The sequence below is a fragment of the Phyllostomus hastatus genome, unplaced genomic scaffold (genome assembly GCF_019186645.2).
Source record: "Phyllostomus hastatus isolate PE091 unplaced genomic scaffold, TTU_PhHast_1.1 phas_contig_152, whole genome shotgun sequence".
NCBI classification, from domain to species: domain Eukaryota; kingdom Metazoa; phylum Chordata; class Mammalia; order Chiroptera; family Phyllostomidae; genus Phyllostomus; species Phyllostomus hastatus.
Window position 1 is genome coordinate 9,969,972 of NW_025333622.1, and position 18,899 is coordinate 9,988,870.

Genomic DNA, 18,899 nt, shown 5'->3' on the forward strand with positions numbered 1-18,899 from the left:
GCTAGCGTGCAACTTTGTTGATCATACATGTACTTGGAACCTCTCTCACGGAGGTGGTATTTAAGGTCCTCACGGTGAAAGTCGCAGGATTCATAAACTGGGAGAAACAGGTCTTTGCTTCTTTCCGTTCACTGGCATTTTTAGCGGGCAAAGCCATCTCGCGATTGGCTGCAGTACGGTGCGACCCGAGCCACCCCGCGGCCCAGGCCCAGACCCCGCCCCCCTCCGCCCGCCGCAACGGTTCCGACACGCAGGCGCGTTGGCGCGCGCAGGGCCGAGAGCGCGAGGGCGGAGCGTGTGCGGATTTACTTAAATAGGGGTGGAGGGGGCGGTGCTGCTAGCTAGTCGGTGCCAGTCTCCGCAACTGAACGTTCAGGACGCGGTCCTCGAGCCTCGCACTTCCCGTGGCGGCGGCGGCGGCGGCGGCGGCGGCGACGACGACGACGACGACGACGACAGGAGGGAGCCGAGGCGAGCGGGCGGCGGGCTCCATGGAGTGCGGCGGACGCCCGGGCAGAGGCGGCGCTTCCTCCGCGACACACGGGCTCCAGTGACCCGCGCTCGCGCCCTGCCTCGCGTCGGAGCGGCTGTCGGCTCCCGGCTCCGGGATTGACCGGCTCCTCCCTGCGCTGCCGCCTCGCTTCCCGACACACTTGCGCCCGACTCGCTCCCGTCCCCACTCCCCGGCGGAGTGGCGGCCGCCGGGCCACCGCAGCGGCGTCTAGAGCAGCAGCAGCAAGAGCCCGCCTCTATGATGAAGTTCAAGCCCAACCAGACGCGGACCTATGACCGCGAGGGCTTCAAGAAGCGGGCGGCGTGCCTGTGCTTCCGGAGCGAGCAGGAGGACGAGGTGAGGGAGGCCAGCGCTCATTGTGCCCTCCGCGGGTTCCCCGCAGCGGGCCGGGGCGGTAAGGGTACTTGCCCTAGCTTGTCTCTTTCCCTGCACGACCCTCCATCTGGTTGCAGAGCTGGGATGGATTAGCCCCCTCCCCTCCCCTCCCTTCCCTTCCGTCCGTCTTCCCTTTTTGCCTCCCTCCTGTCTTTCTCTTAGAAGAGACAAAGGGGCTCGCTCAGCCTAACGTTCTCCTACTGGGACGTCTGGAGTACCGGAGGCCAAACCGCCTCTAGCTCCCGGGAAGGCCCAGTGCCCTGTAGGTCGCTGCTAGCCATTCACCATCTTAACGTGAGACCTGAGCGTAAGCCCGATAAATCTTGAGTGCTAATGGAGGGAGTGGAAATGGCGTGAATGTTGCAGTTCTAGTCTTTCTGCCTCTTATATTTTCCTTCTGTATTACAACAGTTCGCGGTTTCGTATTAAATCCAGGCTGATTTGTGAAATAGTCAAACAGTCCCCGTGCTTCGAAATAAAAACCCATTCGGTCTAGTTCTCTTAGTCCCACTTTTAAGAAGCTCGTTTACCTCACAAGCACTTGTCATAATTATACTTTTTGTTGTTGTTTTTGAAGGGTGCGGGGCGGGGGGTGTCTCTGTTTAAAGTTTTCTGATTGCTGAAAAATGAGCAGTGAAAAGTGGAAAAACGCCAGAAGAGTGATGGAGTAGAGGTGGACAAAGTTGCCATTTTCAGACAATCTCTAGCTCTTAAAATATTTATCAAAGCTTTGCTGTGTTTGGTTAGACATCTAAAGAGGAGCTTTCTTGTTCTAAGAGCAAGCAGTCAACCTGTAATTTGTCTGTATGCATTGGATTGATAGTGAGATTTCCCTCGAGATTTCCCTGGAGAGCAGTTTTTACATATTTTAGTTACATTTACTTAATTTGAAAACAGCTCTCACTGCTTTAAGGTTGCCTAGGGCCATAATAGACAATTGGTAGCCAAAGAAGATATTTTAGCATTGCCACTCTTAAAATGATTCGCAAAAAAAAAAAATTAGAGTTCTACTTCCATAACCAACTGTGTACAATACAATAAAATACCAGGCTAAAGCTGGAGACAGGACTTTAATGGCTTCCTTATTGCTAGGCTCTGTAGTTAGGATGAGTGTGACATTGTACACTCAGTTGTTCTTAGCATGCTAACAAAACTCAAAGGGCTTCAAAATGGTGCTCTTCCAACTCATGTTTTGTCTTTATTTTTTGATAAGAAACCAAGCTTTTTCGTGATGATCAGTGCTTAGTTGGGGGTTTTCATTTTGAAGGAGTTTTCGGAAGAAATTGGTCTGTGTAGAGGAGGTGGGCCTGTTGTTAACATTTACAAAGTAACAAAGTCAACAAGCATTAAGTGCATTGTATTAAAAAAGAAGATTAGAAGGTCCTTGAGAGAAGGACATGAGAGCAAAGCAATCTTTGAATGTAGAAATATATATAAAATAGCCAAAAGCGATCAAGGATCTTGTCTGAATGCTCACTATTATGTAATATTCTTGGCAGTGCCCTCCTGCTAAAGACGTTTAAGTTTGTTCTATTTAATCCTCTTAGTGCTGGTTTACAGGTGAGGAAACAGTTGCAGAGCAAAAGTACTAATATAATGACTTAATTAATAAGTGGTAGAGTCAGATATCTGGTCCCTGCGCCTGAGGCTGGGCTCTTGGCAAAGGGCCCAGCCCATAGCAATTTGGGTGCACACTATTTGCTGAATGAGGGAGATTTTGTGAGGCTGAGCTTGGAGGCCTTTCTGAAAGTAGTGACTTTGAAGTCTTGCCATAATGTGAACTTGGAATTCAGGCTTTGTAAAACACAAGGTCCCAAGGGAAAAATATGGGAAATGAGAGGAAATTGAAATGATCTGTATTGTGTGAATGGTAAAGCAAAGTCTGAGAATTTCAGAAGTTGCCTAAGCAGATAAATGAGTTCTTGTGCTGGCAAGTTATTTCTACTGTAATAAATGCTAAATTACTAGCCTCTAGTTGAGTCAAGAGCCTAGTGCCATTAGAGGAAGTAAGGAGCAAGATTTGAAGAACTTGTTCGATAAATCCATTATATAAAAACTTAGTAAATCTGATAACCTCTGGGTTGAAAAACTCAGTAACTGTTAGAGGATATGCCCTGAGGGAAGACTCTGAATTCTCTGCAATGTATAGCCACTTAATAATGTCTGCTTCAGTACTTCAGGATCATCTTAATTTCTGTAGTTGTGTATAGTTGGGGGCTGCTCCTGTTTCATGATAATTAGAGAATGAACCCTATTAGTTAGCTTTCCTGGACATCTTGTTTTTTTGCTATGAATTTTTCCCATTCTGTTGAAATTACATTACCAACTTTCTAAGGATAGGATGCAAACCAGCCTGAACCTACTACCTCTCTTTAGCTAATAGGTGAGATTTCATTCCCCCCTGTACTGGGTTAAGACTACCTAGGTCCTGGTTGGGAGATTGAAACATATGCTTTATTTTATTTATTTAATACTAGAGAGAGGGCAGGGAGGGAGGGAAAAACATCAGTGTGTGGTTGCCTCTTATGCTCCCCCTACTGGGGACCTGGCCTGCAACCCAGGCTTGTGCCCTGGCTGGGAATGGAACTGATAACCCTTTGGTTCAGAGGCTGGTGTTTAATCTACTGAGCCACACCAGCCAGGGCTGTATGCTTTATTTTAGGATGAAATGTTTATGGAATATAAATTAAAATGAAATAGTAATTACTGTTTGGCCCCCAAATGCTCTGCAGTGCAACGATCTGACTATTCCTATACTGAAGGAGTTCACAGTAGCACTTACGGGTCGTTCCAGCAAGAAGTCTATATTCATTTGGGATGGTTTTTATGTATTTTCCCATTTTATCTTTTTCTGCCCTGTGAGCTAAGTAATAAACATTACCACTTGTATAGTAAGAAATTGGGCAGCAGAAGTAATTTAATCAAGGTCACAGAAGCTAGCAGATCATTTTGAGCCCAGGTTTTTTATTTCTAAATCTACATTCATTTGATCATCTTCTCTTCAGCTACTTACTTCTGTGTGGGAACCACCCTAGATTTTGGCACTGGGGGTTCCAGACAAGCACACATACATGCTCCGCAGAGCAGCTGGGATACTGTGCTTGTGCAATGAAAGAGGGCATGCATTCACAAAGTGTAACCAAAAATAGATTCCTTTGAGTAGATTTGCATGTTTTATCGTTTTAACAGGGATGCAGAGATTTAAAAGTGTCAGCAGCTCCTAAACAATATATTCTGTAGCAGGAGGTTACATAAATGACTGATAAAAAGGGATAATAAAAGTAAGGTGAAAGTGCCATCAGGTGCTCCAGTGGTAAGAGTCAGTGAGTCATTTGGAGTTGGTTTTCAGTGAGTGGGAAAGGAAAGAGCAAACATCACAGAGCAGGATTTGATTGTTGCTGTGGTCTGGCTGGGCTGCAACCTAGGACATCATGGGACAAATAATAGTTGAAAACAGAGCACCTTACTTGTGAGTCTGAAGAATTGCTAGGCAAGAAAGGAACTTAGAGTTTTAAACAGGTAACATTTAGATTTTAGATACATTCAAGTTTGAGAATGATCTAGCAGCAAAATAGTATAGAGTGCTAAAGGGAGAAACAAATGACTTGATCCTGGGTGAGATCCAGGCACAGTTAGAGTGAGAAACATTGACAAAACAGTCTTAAAAACTGACTTTTTTTTTTTTAAGAGAAAGTAGCTTATTGTTCAGAGGACCATATAGTATGTTTCCCTAGGCCATGGCTGTGGCGGGTGACCCACAGAAGGGGAAGGAGGTTCATCTTACGCCCAGGGCTGACTTCCATTTTGACTTACTGCTCTAAATAGCTTTTAAACTCCCTGAACCAGGGGCCATATTCTACAGGATCCCCAATCTATATCCACGAAGTGTCTGAGTTCTGTGAATTCATGCATTGAAGCAAACGTTTGGTGGGAAAAGTAGAATCTCAAAACTTACAGAATTCTAAAACCGGAGTTCTAATAAACAAAAACAAGTCTAACAAATATTAGTGCAGTTAAATCTCTACTAGCATTTTTATGCATAGAATAATCAGGTGGTCGACCTTTTTTTAGAAATATATTCTGGGGCTTGTATTTCTTCAGAGATCTAAGTCCTTTAAGATACTTGCCTCAAATGGAGACCACTTTCATCAAAATGAAGTAAATATCCAAAGGTAGGCTTTTTTAAACACAGGGAGATGTCACCAACCTCTACAATTGTGCCTGTATACCTCCCAAACCACTCAAGTAGGCATTTCCTTCAAGGGAAGGCACTTGTGTAGAATTTGCATCTGCTTTTTTTTCTTAGGATATTGGTGTATCACCAAGGCTTAATAACAGTAGGTGGCTGGTTAGTAGATATAATAACCATTGTTGTGACCTGTGATCTTTTAAGATGTTCCGTATGCATAGTGGGTGTTTCTGATACACAGCTGGCCTAATTTTGGCTAAATGCATACGAAATAGCTAACCTGTGGCAGAGGTAGTTGAACCATTCATGTAATCCTAGTTCATGATAATGGGGGATGAAAGAACAAGCACATGCCAGAAGAGCTTCAAAATAGCTACAATTCACAAAATAAAACTCTTCGTTCTTAGATTTAGGGATCACTTCAAAAGTTTGCTAGAGAGCTTTGTTTTTCCTGGGAAAGCAGTGTTAATCGGTAGTAGTTAGTTGTTCCCAGAGGCAAGCCTTGGCCAAGGGCAATTTTAAGGGTGTAAAAAGTAAAACACAAAGGGCAATTTGGGGCCACTTGCTATAGGGGACTAACTATCCCCATCTGCCTCCAGTCTCTGAAGACATAACTGAATTGCATAGAATCTGAACAGCATTTTTAGTTTACCTGCTCTTATATCTCCCCAGTGAGAAGGATTTCTTGGGCCATGTAGAGTATAGATAGAATCTGTAATATAGATCATTTCAATTCACAGACTTAAGGCTATTTCCAGGTTGACCACTATCACTATTTAAAATGAGAAATACTTCTGTTCCAAATGTTTAACACATTAGTGTCTAAGAAAAAGACAAATGTGAGAAATGACTTCAACAATGCCAGGTAAATGGTGTTTTATTCTGGTAATCATTCACTACATGTGAAGAGAGGTAAGGTCTGGTAGTATAGTAAGAGGAATGCTTATATAAAGGTGGTCAGGTTGGATCAGAGAAGTGTCTTCACTTTTCACCACTCTCAACAGCATTGGCTTTGGGTTTTCAGTGCGGTTCAAGTCTAATTCTGCAGTCAGGTTGGTCGCTAGCCTCCTTTATACAAATCTTTTCTTTGGTCTCAGCTCTGGCTTATCTGGAACATTGAATGCCTACTGTCGTCTTGTCACTAAGGTGACAGACTATCATCTTGGATGTAGGAGGTCTGTCTGGAAAAAGTCTGGACGTTGTTAATATAACAAGAATAGTTTGTGCGACATCGGTGTAACCTGGCAGCCAAGGAGAACAGATGGGAATGCACATGCTTGAACAGTAATGATTTCACTGTACTAGTCATTGTGGGCGGTAGATATCATTGAGTGAGCATGTGTACTGTGTGGCCATCACATACAAAATGACTTGAACAAGTAGAGCAACGAATCTGCATTAAATTCTGTGTTAAGTTTGAACATTGCTCTGCTGAAATGATTTAGATGATTCAAAAGTCTGTAGCTCTGGGCACCTGGTAAAGCTATTGGCAGTTTCATCATAACAATGCACCCGCTCCTGCATCGTGTCTTGTGAAGAGTTTTTTTGGCAAAACATCAAATCACCCAGGTGACTCAGCCCCCCTATAGCCCAGATTTTGTGCCCTGTGACTTCGGACTTATGCCAAACTAAAATCCCCTTAGAAAGGGAAGAGGCTTCAGATCGGCAATAAGATTCAGGAAAATACGACGGGGCAGATGATGGCAATTAGGAGAACTGTGTGAGGTCCCAAGGCGCTCACTTTGAAGGGGACTGAGGCGTTATTGTCCTATGTACAATGTTTCTTGTATCTTCAACAAATATCTTTATTTTTTCCTATTACGTGGCTGGATACTTCTGGACAGACCTTGTACAAAATCTAATATATTCAGAAAGGTAGTTGAAAAGGAATTTAAAGCTTATGAAAGACCATGTGTAGTTTCTGTTAGCAGTTGGTGTATCTTTATTGAATAAACTTTTATAGCCTTTGTTCCTTCGGTAATGCCATTTCAAAGCATTGGTTAGCATGCTAAAGCTATATTATAGATCCTAGTAGATTTGGGATGTCCTAGAAATGTTTAGATGGTTTTACAGGAGGGACTATTGAATAATAATGCTTTGGAATGTGATTCTGTAGCTTTAGGTTCTTCCGGTGTGTTGGAGGGGTTTTAATTGTTGTCTCTGCTTATGCTACTCAGATTCATTTCTTCTGCCCTGGCAGACTCATGCCATAGTTCTGTCTAATCTATGAAGTATATCCCTTGGGTCTGCCTCTTTCAGTACCACCCTACCCTTGCCCTCCACCTCACACACAAATGTAGCCATGACCTCATTTGAACTCCAGATTAAGTACTGAAGATGAGTAGACAAGTACTTAATGAAGCATTCTGGTTTTCAAATTGGTACCATATCATATCTCTTAAGCTGGTAGTTCAGACATTGGTCATTTCTGTACACAGGTATTAATTACTCATTTAAATTGATCATTTTTTGGAAAGATGCATTTCAAGTTAATGGTTTGATCCAATTTAATCATTTTGGAATGTCAGTGCATGATAAGTGCTTGGTTTCAGCTAAATCATTTTGTCCAAAACTTATAAAGATCTGTTTTCTTGGGCTTTCTAAATAGTAATTTATGAAGGGAGATGTTGAACCATGTGGGGGTTCCATGTCTCTGACTTTGGAAGAGGTTAATGAAGTCCTAGACAAAGATTTGTTATTAAATTGGAAGGTACAGTGTTTAGAAAAGCAGGTGCAGACTATACATGCACCTCAACATTATTAATGTTGGTTTTTTAACATTGTTAATCTTACGTAATTTAGCCCTTACCTTGGACAAATGAGAATATGACAGTCATCAACCTAGATACATGAGTTTTATTTTTTCAGTATTCAAACATTAGGAATATCTGTGGTTTTGAAACTGCCTATTTAGTAAGTGAAGATGTACTTTCCAGTGGCTAGCCATTGTGAAGGCAATCAAGAAAGTTGCTTACAGAGCACAGAAGTGTGTAGCAGGCATTTCATCCAGGCAGTAGAAACCAGGTTATCCCTAATCCACACCTAGTGACCAGGAAAAGAGGCCTCCAACTCGGCGGTCAGAACCAGTAGTTACCACTTAACTTTTCTCTTGTTGCTCATGTATCTTAAACATCTTTAACTTAAAAAACTTTCATGTATTTGCCAGTCTTGATGTAGGACTGAAGCCTTTGAATGCCATAGATTCTTGGCTAGATTTGCTTATTCTGGCTCTTTAGTTTCCAATTTTAATATATAAGCCCTGTTTGCAAATACTTAAAGCTTAAGTTTAGGACCTTACATTCTATTTCACCAAAATTGCTGTATTTGGACTTGGAGATATCCTCAACATTAGCCACTAGTACTTTAGCTAAGGCTTTGTCACCATTGTGTTAATTTATGGTGCTTTCTTCTGGACTTACCACTGTACTACCAGTTATTGAAGGAATAATGCTGGTGGGAGCAATAGAGTCCTGTCCAGATCAAGAATGAGAAAAATAATGTTCAAGAAATGAGAGAAATACCTTGAGCACTGCTCTGCCATGCTCTGGTGTGTCCATAGGCAAAGGTGTCTGCTTTTTTCAAGTTGATGTTACGTGCCTGAATAGGTACTAACATATCTTACACTTCAACACTTGAGAGGTTTTGGGAAAAGCTGGGAATTGCAGAGCTACTGTCAGCCTGGAACTTTCCAAGGGGGGAAGGTTGGGTTTGTGGCAGCTTACTCAGGTAGAAGGTGGATCCTGTGCTGTCTGTGAGCTCCTCAGGCTAGCAGTTCCTCTGGCAGTAGGCAGGGAGCTGGGCAGAAGGACCTGCTAGCCTGCATGTCATAAAGTCAGGACCCACTCTGGGCATTAGACTTTGCTTTAAATTGATGGGTTTATCTGGTGTGAACTCTTTACATTTAGTTGAAGGCAATATACTAAGGTAATTTTACAAACATTTTTGTTCATGTTGGTTAAGACACCTGTTATCTTCATAAATGTCATTTGGTTATTTATCGTAGACTTTTTTTTAAACTTGGGTGAATTTCAACCAAACCTAGCCCACATTTTTTTTTTGAAAGGAAAGCTCTAAATTTTTTTTAAAAGATTTTATTTATTTATTTTTAGAGAGGGAAGTGAGGGAGAAAGAGAGAGAGAAACATCAATGTGCGGTTGCTGAGGGCCGTGGCCTGCAACCCAGGTATGTGGCCTGACTGGGAATTGAACCTGCGACACTTTGGTTCACAGCCTGTGCTCAATCCACTGAGCTACGCCAGCCAGGGCTTCCACATATTTTTATATATAAGATGGATATGTAATAAATTGTCTTAATTACTGTTAAAATGGTGAGCCTCTAGGATTCTCTGTGATAACAGGTTGGCTTTTTTTTGTTTGTTTGCACATTTTGAGCTTAATGTGTTTCTTGATTGGTGTCTGCAGACTTTTCCTATAAATGGCCAGATAATATTTTAGGCTTTGTGGGCCATACAGTCTCTGTCGCTATGATTCAGCTCTAGTTGTAGCACAAAAACATTCCCAGACAATTGTAAAAAATGAATGAGTGTGACTAGACTCTCATAAAATTTTATTTATGAACACTGAAATTTTAATTTCATATAATTTTAAAATATAAAAACCATTTAGAACTCACAGACTGTACAAAAACAGGCAGTAGGCCATAGCTTGGCAACCTTTTGCAAGATCATAAATTAAAGTTGCCTGGTATCAATATGGAGCAACTTTTGCTAATTTACATAGGTTTGGGAAATGAAGGGTGCCTTTTTCTGTCTAATCTTAAGTGTGAAGATAACAGGATTTCTCTATGCACACAGCATTGGCTTTACATGAATTTTCCTATTCCTTTCTCACAGCATCTACCTTCTAAGTGTTCTTACATTTTATAGACAGAAGAACAGGGTGACCTGCCTATGGTTACATATCCTTAAATGTGGAAGAATGATATGATCCTATAACTAAGGAGCAATGGATCTGATCACAAACATTAGTGCATACAGCTTTGGGGCTAATAAGCCAAGTCTCTGCTTTTATTCTTTGTTAATATCTAAGAATTAGAGAGTTTCACTAATTGAATCTGATAGTTCAATGGATTTAATTAGGTGAAAATTATTTAGTGATGAGATGCTGTTGTTGAATTCTTAATTCACAGAGACAATGTTAACAAAGGCTGTCAGCTGCCCTTTTTTGTGGTATAATGTGTACCCCCAATAATAATGAAATTTAAAGGTGGGTTAATGTAGAAGAGATTTGCCATCTTGTGAAGGATTGAGAATGTCGTTCACATGGATGGTGCTTCTGAGGCCGGCAGTGCATGTTTATACAGTGGGTCTTGCAGGTGCTGTTGGTGAGCAGCAGTCGGTACCCAGACCAGTGGATTGTCCCAGGAGGAGGAATGGAGCCTGAGGAGGAGCCTGGCGGTGCCGCTGTGAGGGAGGTGTATGAAGAGGTGAGGTGAACAGTAGTTTGTATTTTCTCTTTTCACACATACTGTGTTTTGGCGTTTTACAGGACGCACAAACAAGGTATTTGTTACATACACTGAGGAGAAGGCAAGAAAGCAAGTCACATGGGTGACTTTTGTTGCCTAATTTACCATTTTTAAGCACATGACTATAACTAGCATTTAGCTAAGCAGATTTTTTTTCTACCTGGTAAAATAGAGCTAAAATCAAGGTGGAAGTCCCCCAGAATTGTTGAACATGGAATTGCATAAGAGACAATAAGTCTGATCAGTGATCGATCAATCTGTAAAAAAATCACCTTGCCCAGCACATGGTTAATATCATACTGAGCAAGAACATAGAGACATTAATCATGTGCTACTGTTCTTTTTCAAGTGGATAAGAAACAAATTGCTTTTATTTTACTTGGGTTTTTTTTTTTTTGTTTTTGGGTTTTTTTGTTTGTTTGTTTTTTTGGGGGGGGTTGGTTTTTTGTTTTGGTTTTTGTTTTTTTTCCAGAAATTTCAATAAAGTGTGGTGTGCACACAGGTGCACAGAAGCACACATGGGCTGCTTATCTCCTTACACATGATGATGCACAACTTGCTTGTGCTCACAGGCAAAACTGAATAGTTTAAGTACCCTAAACAGCTCCTGAACAGCAATTAGGTGTGAATGGGAAATGAATGTTAAAGCTGTTATGGGGCCTTGATGTGTGGTCAGGGAGGTTTTATAGAGATGGATCTTGAAAGATGAGTAGCTTCACGAGGGCAGAACACATTTAAATAGAGAAAACAAGCATGTACCAGTCTGTTTAGTTCACATTGTGGATTTGAATGGAGGGCACCCTGAAGTGCCAATAATTCTTTTACTAGGTAATCGTAATGAGGACTGCAGTAGAACGGTACCATGTAGAAAGCATTGTACCTCCTGAGGTGTGTGGGTAAAGGAAAATATAGCAGACTATTTATCATTAGTAAAGTCTGTTTTCATTCATGAAATTTGTCCCTAATATGTAGAAATTTAATTTTTGGTCAATCCTCGCCATTTCTTATAAAATAAATGACAGTAAATCTGATCAACAAGAAATTGTATGCAGAGCAAATGAATTCATAGTTTGTAGCAAGCCACAGGTGTGGAATCTTAGCACAACCCTCAACCCGCCCAAAAGTCACAGAAGGCAGGCTTAGGATGGGAGGGCCTATTGCCTTTAGATTCAAAAGTGAAAGTAGTTGGAAAGTAAATTTCATATTAGTTTTGTTATAGAAAGGTAAAATGTTTGCATTTTATCTTTTTTCAATAGGCTGGAGTCAAAGGAAAATTAGGCAGACTCCTGGGCATATTTGAGGTGAGTTACAAAAGTAATCCTTGGTTTGCTGATAAGAAAATTAATTATTCCTTCCTAACCAGCCAGATGATTTGGCAGCATCCTTAAACTAGACATTCCTGTAAAACTATCAGTAGGCAAGTCTTAAGAATCAGGAGGGGGAGAGTCCTGGTTGAGTATTGTCCTTCAAAGCAAAAGGCCGCCAATTTTCATAGGATTGTGTGAGGACACAAAGCTCAGATACATAGAATAGATGCTAAAAGCATAGAATTCTTGACTGTAAAGTCCCTTATTACTGAATGCAGAATAGAATTTGTGGGGAGGCAATTTTTTTTATTTTTAAGCATTTTTACAGGGATTTAGAAGTAGTTCTGATTGTACAGTACTTGGTAGAATTGATTCTCAGAATACAGTAATTGTTAAAAGTTGTTTTTTTGTTGTTGTTGTTGTTTTTTAAGTAAAATTCTTAAGATACTGTTCATACTTTCCCAAAATTCAGCACTTGCTTTACCTAGGTAAATAGCACCATCTCCTGGTTAAGCTAAAAAACATTGAGAGTGTGGAGGATACTGGCCAGCAGTATCCATCACTGCTGCGGATGCTCGTCGAAACATGAGAAAAACATACACAGGGACAAGTGAGTCCTGTAGGGAAATAGGGACGAAACGGCCACTCTCTCTAGTGGAGAGTGCCTAAAGTCCCCGCCTGAATAGGTTTTTATTGAGAATACAGACACAGTTTGTGGATTCCAGTCTGGCAGGGAAGATCAAACAAGTAGGTAATTTTCAAAGGTGCTGACAGAACTCCCCCTGGGATTCTGGGCTGAAAGTTTGTGTTTTATCACTTAAAAAGACTACAGGACCTAAAAGGCTAGTCTCCTTTCCTGCCCGTGCCTTCATATTCTAATTAAAGAGCATCCTCCAGCAAGCACATCTCACAGGATCCTGCATATTCTATGTCCCAGGCCTGATTACCCCAGAGGTCCGCCAACTCTGGCCTGGGCTGCACTGCCCCTGCTATTTCCACAGGCCGGAGTCAACAGAGGAGACAAAGGCAGCCAGGAGACTTGGATTTCTCACATCTAAGAACAAGGACTCAGGCTTTGGCAAAGCCAAGGGGGCAGGGGTTGATGTCGATCACCTCTTCATTTCCACAGCCCTGAGTCTCTTACCTGAGGCCTCCTCCTGATCATGCCTGTCTTAGGAGGTGTGTGTGGTCCCCCCCCCCCCCCCCGTGGGAAATCTTACCCGTCATTTGCTAACTGATCAAGCCTAGGAGGCTAAGCACAGAACAGTCAGCGTTCATGCCAGGGAAATGTTTTGTCTCCTTAGTGGCTCCTAGTTCGGAGGCCTCTTACTCAGCCTAAGTCACGGGGGGTTACAGCTTCCTGAGACCAGGCAGGGCGGCCCCCAACAGAGAGTGTTCTGTAATTCTGAGTAGCCAGTGGTACAACTAGCATGTTTATCAGTATGCTGACAAGGTTTTTGAAGAAAACTTCACACATTATAAGTAAAGGTTATATAACATGAAAAGGTACTAGTATTAAGTCCTTTACTGTTTATATTTATAGAGGAAATTTTATTTAACAATAGAATTTGAAGAGAAAATGGTAATCAGTGTAACTTTATTCTTTGACCATGTAAGGGAAAATTAGAATTGTCCTACTCATTCACCCTGCTGATTTTAGTGCATTTGTGAACATAGCATAATAAAGATATTGCTTGGCCAGGCATAGAGATAACAAATTCTTAAAAATAAGGAACAATAATGTGAGAGACACCTCTACTGCATTGCTAGTCTTACTCCTTCCCAAAGACATAATACACTGTTGAAATGAGTGGATTACTCGGGTCATTTGTGGTGGAAAACATTAGGCCAGTTGTCTACAGTCTTAGGCCACAGAAACAGCACAGAAGGCTAACTCGAGTTAAGATGGAGGTGAGCCCGTTTGTCTTAAGACCAACTTGTGTATAATTTTGAACCTGGGGGCAAGACTAGGTTGCAGTTTCAATATGGGTAAAGTCAAGTTTGACTACAAGACTTAAAAATAATGTTCCATGATTGGATTAACCCAGGTACTCTCAACCTTGGCTGTGTGTAATTCATCTGAAAGCTTTCAGATAGTTAGACAATAACTGAACTGGTGTCTCAAAAAACCATTCGCCCTGAGTGATACAGTGGATGGCCAAGGTGGAGAAGAGGCTCTGGCTGTGTGTGTCTGTGCACCCGTGAGGGGCATGTTCTGAAGTAACTGGGAGCTGCCCTGCAGGTCCTGAGGAAAGCAGAGCAGTTTTCGTAGTGTCGAAAGGCTGTCAGGATTAGCCCCAGGGAATAGGACTTGGGAAATGACAGGAATGCCGTAATTTTAATTTAGATTCCATTCCAATCTTAAGACTTTCTTTATGACAGTTACTTATCTGATGGACAAAAATTAGAGTGCTAAAAGTTTAGTATTGGGAGCTTTTACCATTTTAAATATTTTGTCTTATATAAACTCATTTTTCTGCTGGATTATACAACTGAGTATATTGCCTGTGTTGGCAAATAGGCCATGCTAACTAGCGATACGGCACAACTGAGCTTTCCCTCAAAAATGTGTGCACAACTAGCTCCTGTAGATTAAAATGCTTTCTTTTTTGTATTCAAGCAGAACCAAGACCGAAAGCACAGAACATATGTTTATGTTCTTACTGTCACTGAAATATTAGAAGATTGGGAAGATTCTGTTAATATAGGTAAGTTTCCTTTTCTTTTGCTGTCTGAATCTCTTAATTCACACAATGCATACTTGTAACCAATTTTCGTCTTAAATTATTTTTGTTTACCCTCCTTTTAGAGAAGGGAAGGTCAAGATATATCTCCACATTTGAATTATTTTAAAATTCTTCAACATTATTGTTGTCCAAGCCATTCCAAAAGAATAGTCATTATTTGTGAGAGAGGAGTGTGAGGGTATGGCTTACTTTTTGTACTTGATTTTATTGTATAGTGACCAATGTCCTTCCTATTTTCTAGGAAGGAAGAGAGAGTGGTTCAAAGTAGAAGATGCCATCAAAGTTCTCCAGTGTCATAAGCCTGTGCATGCCGAGTATCTGGAGAAACTGAAGCTGGGCTGTTCTCCGTCCAATGGAAATTCTGCAGTCCCCTCTCTTCCAGATAACAACACCCTGTTTGTAACTGCTGCACAGACCTCTGGCTTGCCATCTAGTGTCAGATAGAGAGAAGGAAAGGTCCTCTCCCACCAAGTGCAGTCTAACGGGGAGAGGCTTCTTTATTTTCTTGGCAAACATCTGAATGACGCTTGCAAACTGTCTGAATTTGCCATGCAAGGTTTTCAAACAATTTGCATGTTTTTCAGATGCTTTCAATCTTTTTTTAATAGTGTAAAATATTTTAATAAGCCAAAGCCATGCAGAATTTTTTTTAGATGCCTTAACTGTGCCCCTGACCCCACCTCACCCTCCCATTATTTTGTTCGTCATTTTTTCAATTTTTCATCCATTTGGTGTCGGTCTGTGGTTTCTGTGAGGTCACCGTACTTTTTTGCCTACCACCAAATTCTTTTCTCATTTCCAGCATTAATGTAGTCAACAAATCCTTCTGTTGTGTGGATTTACAAAAATCATTCTCAGTATTAAATCTGTCCATCTGAACTTGTTTCATAGGATCACAATTTTATTTCACAAACTGTGTATCTGGACTATTTCTGTATGGTCCTGTAACTCTTTTGACAAAGGGCCTAATTTGCTATTTTCAAGAATTTGTTACTCATTTGTCTCAGTTTTCACAACTGATGTTATTTCACTAGTATAACTCCCCTGTTGCTCAGCAGCCCTTTGACACAAAATTTTAACTGTCGAGTTCGCAATTTTTAGGGAGGTATTATAAGTAAAATGCATGTAGCAAATAAAGCATCTCGTGAAATCTGGTCTCATGGAATTTCCATTAGCACACCCTGTTGCCAATTCCCTTCATTCATAATCTCTCTCTACACAGAATACCTGAGAACCAAATTTTCCTCAAATGTAAATTGCTTTTTGAAAATATATTTTCAATTTTTGAATTCAGTGACAGACACCTCATCAGTTAACCTTGTTGGTTACCAATGACCACACCTAGGTTTGGAGCCTGTGACCTCAGAATGCCAGTCAGTGAGGACTGCATCACAATTAAAATGGCCTTCCTGCTGTTCAGCTGGTACAGACTTAGATTGTTAGGGCACCTTTAAAATGTGTCATCTCTTACAGGTTGTCAATGGGTACTATTTATCATATAAGTAACTTGGGCACTGGAATATACCTGAACTAAGAATTATTTTTTCTTGTCTTTATACGTATTAAAATCAAGAATCCTATCTAAAATACATAGGTACCTTGTCTGAAACTCCCGTCCTCGCCCGGACAGACCAGAAATGAGATAAGCAGAAAAACCTTTGAGTAAGGTGTGGGGTCGGGGAGAAGGGCAAGATCATTCTGTATGTAGACATTAACCTTTTGTAAATATTGTGACTGGTGAACATAAAGTAGAAAGTAAGCATAGTTATTCGTTCTATAAATTGTTAACCTTAATATAATTGCTGCTAAAAATAGAGTGCTGTTACACTTAAGGAAATTTGGTGCCACTTTCAAAAAAGATCTTGTGTCATAAGTGCAGCTGAACTAGATATAAACATTAGTTCACAAATTAATGCTGTCAAAGAAATGAGTAATTTAACCAGTGACATTTCATTCTAAATTATGTGGTGTGATCAAACATGATCATCCAGGATTTTTATATTTTTCTTTGTACAGAGGTTATGTATTCAGGGTGTTTTTTAAAAAACATTTTAAATCCCACAGATTGACACTTTGTATCAATCTTCAATGGACTAAAGTTTTTGGTCTCCGTGATCTCTGAAATTTCTTTAAATTACATACTTAACAAAGCAGAGAAACTGGATTGTTTCTGTATATAGGACTGTGTCCACCTGAAATGCTGTCACAAGTACTTGGGGGGAGGGGGTATCTTGTACATGATATTCTTAGAGTTAACAATGCATGAACCTGTTTTATAAACTCGTAGACTATGTATTTGACCTGTAAAATATGTACAGTATTAATGTCAGCCATCTCTTAAAAGTGAGCCTATAAATATTGTTGTATAATTTTCTTTGGTCAGAAACATTTGGATGAAGTAGTGCCACTCAAGTCAGGATTTCTTCAGTGCCAGTTAGCAAACCAACTGTCCTCAGTCTATGCAACTAGCAGATATTTGTGTAATGCAACAGGATATTTACAGTTGTTACATTTTAAATTTCAAACAGGGTGTTCTTCACTATTCTTCTGAAACCCATTCTAGCAAAATTAGAGGAAGGGCTGTAAGAATTGATTTCTGTTCAGAGAATAAGCCTACATGTTCAGGCTGAACAGTTGAATCTACTACAGATAACAGAAAGTGTCTATCTCAGCCCTCCGAAGATTAGTGTTGGGACCGTCATTTGTGCTCTCTGTGGGGTAGTTGGATAAAGTTGGACAGATAAAATTGCAGTCCCATGTGCCTCCTAAGTAAAATAACAAGTTTGTAAATTGACTTGTAGACACCAAGTAGCAGCTGTTCTGTATGTTGTTGGGGTTTTTGTTTTTTTGTAAACACATTTTCCAACCAGACATGTCATTGAGTTTTTCAGTGTTGATTTGACAGTTGTATAAAGCAGCAAAACTGAAGGGGCTGGTGATTGTTGTATACACTTCAAGTTGCTTTGCATGGTCTCATATGAGATTATTGGTGTAAGAATCTTGACTTTTTTTATATTTGGAAACATCAAATAAAAATGGAAATAAATGACCTTTTTCTTTCTTTTTCTTAAACTTAAGACCATTCCCAAGTAAAAACTTGCCTAGCATTCCACAGTATCATTATTCTCCCAGTGATGGCCATATGTGTTATCGTAGTAATTGCACATTTATACACTTTCCCACTTATGGTCATTGCTAGTGGAATTAACTGGGTCACCAATAACATGTTGCCATTACTCCCCCAGTGGCTATTTCCTGTATTAGACAGTCTGATGGTGTACCACTGTGGTTGTCTCATGTAGCACCACTGTTCCCCCTCCCAGATGGGGTTTTGTTTAAATTAAATTACTTCAGTAATTTTCCAGAGCTTTCAACTTATTCTGTATTTTGCTGTGAGGTGTTATATATGCTTTCTACACTACCAACACTTTAATTGTTCATTTGAAAGGGTAACTGGCTACAGGTACCCTGTCTGCCATTGTATTTACCAAAAACATTGTTTACCAAAGACCAACTTTATGATCCTTAGGTGAAAGTTCTATTCAAATCTCATTTAAATTGTAGGAAGAGAGACAGCTTGACATTTTCCAGTATTGCTTTCACATCACAAAACAAGAATTCTCTACAGGTCTCTAAGCAGAATTTTTGTGGACAAAGTGACTTGAGTTTAAAATAAAATTTAAAAAAAAAAATCCTCACCCAAGAATACAGGAATTTTCAGAGAATGGGAAGAGAAACACTGGTGGACTCCTGTATGTGCCCCATCTGGCTATCAAACCACAGCCTAGGTGTGTTCCTTGACCAGGAATTGAACCTACAACCTTTCAATGCACAGGAAAACGTTCCAGCCAACTGAACCACCCAGCCAGGGCTTAATGTTTCCCTTTCATTGTTCAATTACAGTGGTCCCCATTTTCCTCCCATTACTCTCCCCAACCCTACCTACCCCCACCTCCCACATTCAATCTGCCCCCTCCCAGGTTTGTCTTTATCCATGAGTGGGTTACACCTGTTCCTTGACTACCTTTCCCCTTTCCTGTTTTCCATCTCCCCTTCCCTCTGGTTACTGTCAGTGTGTTCTTTATTCCCATGTCTGGTTCTATTTTGCTCGCTTGTTTTGTTGATTAGTTTCCACTTATAGGTGAGATCATATGGTATTTATCTTTCACCACCTAGCTTATTTCACTTAGCACAATGCTCTTCAATTTATTGGTTATAGCTGGAATATTTCTGTGTAGCCAATTTTGTTTCCAACCAACAGTGTGTCCAATTCTTAACAT

The 18,899-nt window shown here is 40.7% G+C and overlaps 1 protein-coding gene across 2 annotated transcripts; it reads left to right on the forward strand.

Annotated features, from left to right (window-relative positions):
- Positions 1–339: 339 nt before the first annotated feature.
- On the forward strand, positions 340–17,665 carry NUDT4 (nudix hydrolase 4). Of its 2 annotated transcripts, none has more exons than XM_045830503.1 (5): positions 340–850; positions 10,413–10,523; positions 11,822–11,866; positions 14,493–14,580; positions 14,861–17,665. In XM_045830503.1, the coding sequence occupies exons 1-5, from the start codon at positions 752–754 to the stop codon at positions 15,061–15,063; spliced, it is 546 nt and encodes a 181-aa protein (XP_045686459.1). In that variant the 5' UTR covers positions 340–751; the 3' UTR covers positions 15,064–17,665. The 2 variants fall into 2 exon arrangements, with proteins under 2 accessions (XP_045686459.1, XP_045686460.1); XM_045830504.1 differs by having other exon boundaries at positions 14,496–14,580.
- The last annotated feature ends 1,234 nt before the right edge of the window (positions 17,666–18,899 follow it).

Excerpts from the sequence above, each read along its gene's own strand:
- NUDT4 (XM_045830503.1), top strand. The coding sequence starts at position 752 with ATGATGAAGTTCAAGCCCAACCAGACGCGGACCTATGACCGCGAGGGC. Across the intron at positions 10,524-11,821 it reads TGAGGGAGGTGTATGAAGAG|GCTGGAGTCAAAGGAAAATT; the intron begins GTGAGGTGAACA and ends TTTTTTCAATAG. Across the intron at positions 14,581-14,860 it reads GGAAGATTCTGTTAATATAG|GAAGGAAGAGAGAGTGGTTC; the intron begins GTAAGTTTCCTT and ends CCTATTTTCTAG.